The sequence below is a fragment of the Cryptotermes secundus genome, unplaced genomic scaffold (assembly GCF_002891405.2).
Source record: "Cryptotermes secundus unplaced genomic scaffold, Csec_1.0 scaffold19, whole genome shotgun sequence".
Classification (NCBI taxonomy): domain Eukaryota; kingdom Metazoa; phylum Arthropoda; class Insecta; order Blattodea; family Kalotermitidae; genus Cryptotermes; species Cryptotermes secundus.
Window position 1 is genome coordinate 322,344 of NW_019729897.1, and position 1,670 is coordinate 324,013.

The following is a 1,670-nucleotide window of genomic DNA, read 5'->3' on the forward strand; positions in this document are numbered from 1 at the left end:
TTTTTTTTCAAGTCTTTAAGAATACATATGAAGATGATTATGAGGAGTTCTAATTTCTAATTCTAATATCTGCGAAAATACCTAGAATTATATTTAACATATTAAATTTTGAATTTGTTTCTCAGGTGTATGGTTTTTATGTCTTTTGATTACAACCATCAGAATTAAAGGACACATTTTGTTTTTTATCTGACTGATGGGTTAGCCTCATATTTAGGTTTACATGGTACTTACTGTGATAAACTCGAGAAGTAACTCATACTCTTAGGCAAAATTACCTTCTGATTAAACATTTCACAAAGACATACAAATTCAGGTTGGAGCTCTCTTTAATCACTACCATGAATATGAGACTTCAGAAATCTTCATGTTTTCAGAATATCAGTTAATTGTTTGATAATCTTTGTGCATGTTTAGAAGGCTATTATTGTTGGTTGCTAAATATACAATTCAGGAAATGGACACATTGCCATTACTGCTTAATTACCTAAAAATCATAAGATTTACATAAAAAGGGTAATGGACATAAAATATATTTAATCTTTGTCTAAAACTTTTGTTTGAAATATTTTTTGGTGTGATAAATATTGCATGAATTAAGCTTGAGATAAATGCAGAAATGCCTGTAGACTTCCATGTGGTATCCACTATTCTTATCCAGTTTTAATCAAAACTGGAATGTGCCAGCAAACTTCAGTAAAATCCGCAAAATAAAAGTTTCATGAAAATCTAGTCAGAAATTCTTGAATTGTGTGTTATGCAAAGGGACAGATGGATGGAAGCAATATGCAGGCTTGAGAACATGTGTAAAAGCATTTCACCATACTAATTTTATCATAATTAGAAATGGAGCATTACCTGAGGCTCTTCTCCTATTACAAAGACATCACAGGTAGTTGATTGCATTGCCTTTGTCACCACATCACTCAAGTGGATTTTAAGTGAAATTTTCAGTTTCCCTTCACACAGAGGCACCACTTTTACCTGTCAATTACACAGATTATAATGCATATATCCTTGTTCACTGCATATGCAGTGCAATGTATTAATTGATTTTACACATCACTACATTATTTGTTAAAACCTGAACTGAGGGCCAGATTTACTTCAGTGCATAGCAACACCTTGGATACTCAGTTGCTAACCCCAAGTTTCTCATAATCTTCAGTGATCTCTCTTGTACAGCAACAGGCAAATAACTGCTTTTTTGAATTGTTTCATATTTGGTCCGTTACACTATCAATCACAAATTGTCAAATTACAAATTATTATTTGTAATTATTTACGAAAAAGACATAAATAACAAAGTAAAACAATTCATCGATAATAATAATATTATCGAACTAAAAACAAATCCTACATCGAGGTTCCAGAAATTAGTGGAAAACACATTAAAAACATGTAAGAACGTAATAAAACCAGAAACTAGAAAATACACACACCAAATGAACCCACAAGCCCCTAAATTGAATGCAAAAATAAAAATACATAAACCAGATGCACCAATAAGGCCAATAATAAATAATACCAACGCCCCCACACACAAACTAGCTAAACATATGCACCAACAACTACAAACTTTATTAAACTTAAAATATGAATATAACATCACTAACACCTTAAACTTCGCAAACAACATCAGCAAACTAAAACTAAACCCAGAACACAAA

General features: G+C 31.4%; 1 protein-coding gene across 1 annotated transcript in view; it reads right to left on the reverse strand.

The window, feature by feature from the left end:
- Positions 1-1,670, reverse strand: part of LOC111865690 — a gene marked incomplete in the record, with an annotated part of 45,424 nt that overhangs the window by 26,721 nt on the left and 17,033 nt on the right. The window contains 1 exon segment of the mRNA XM_023853911.2: positions 859-984. Within this exon segment, the coding sequence (XP_023709679.2) occupies positions 859-984 (126 nt within the window).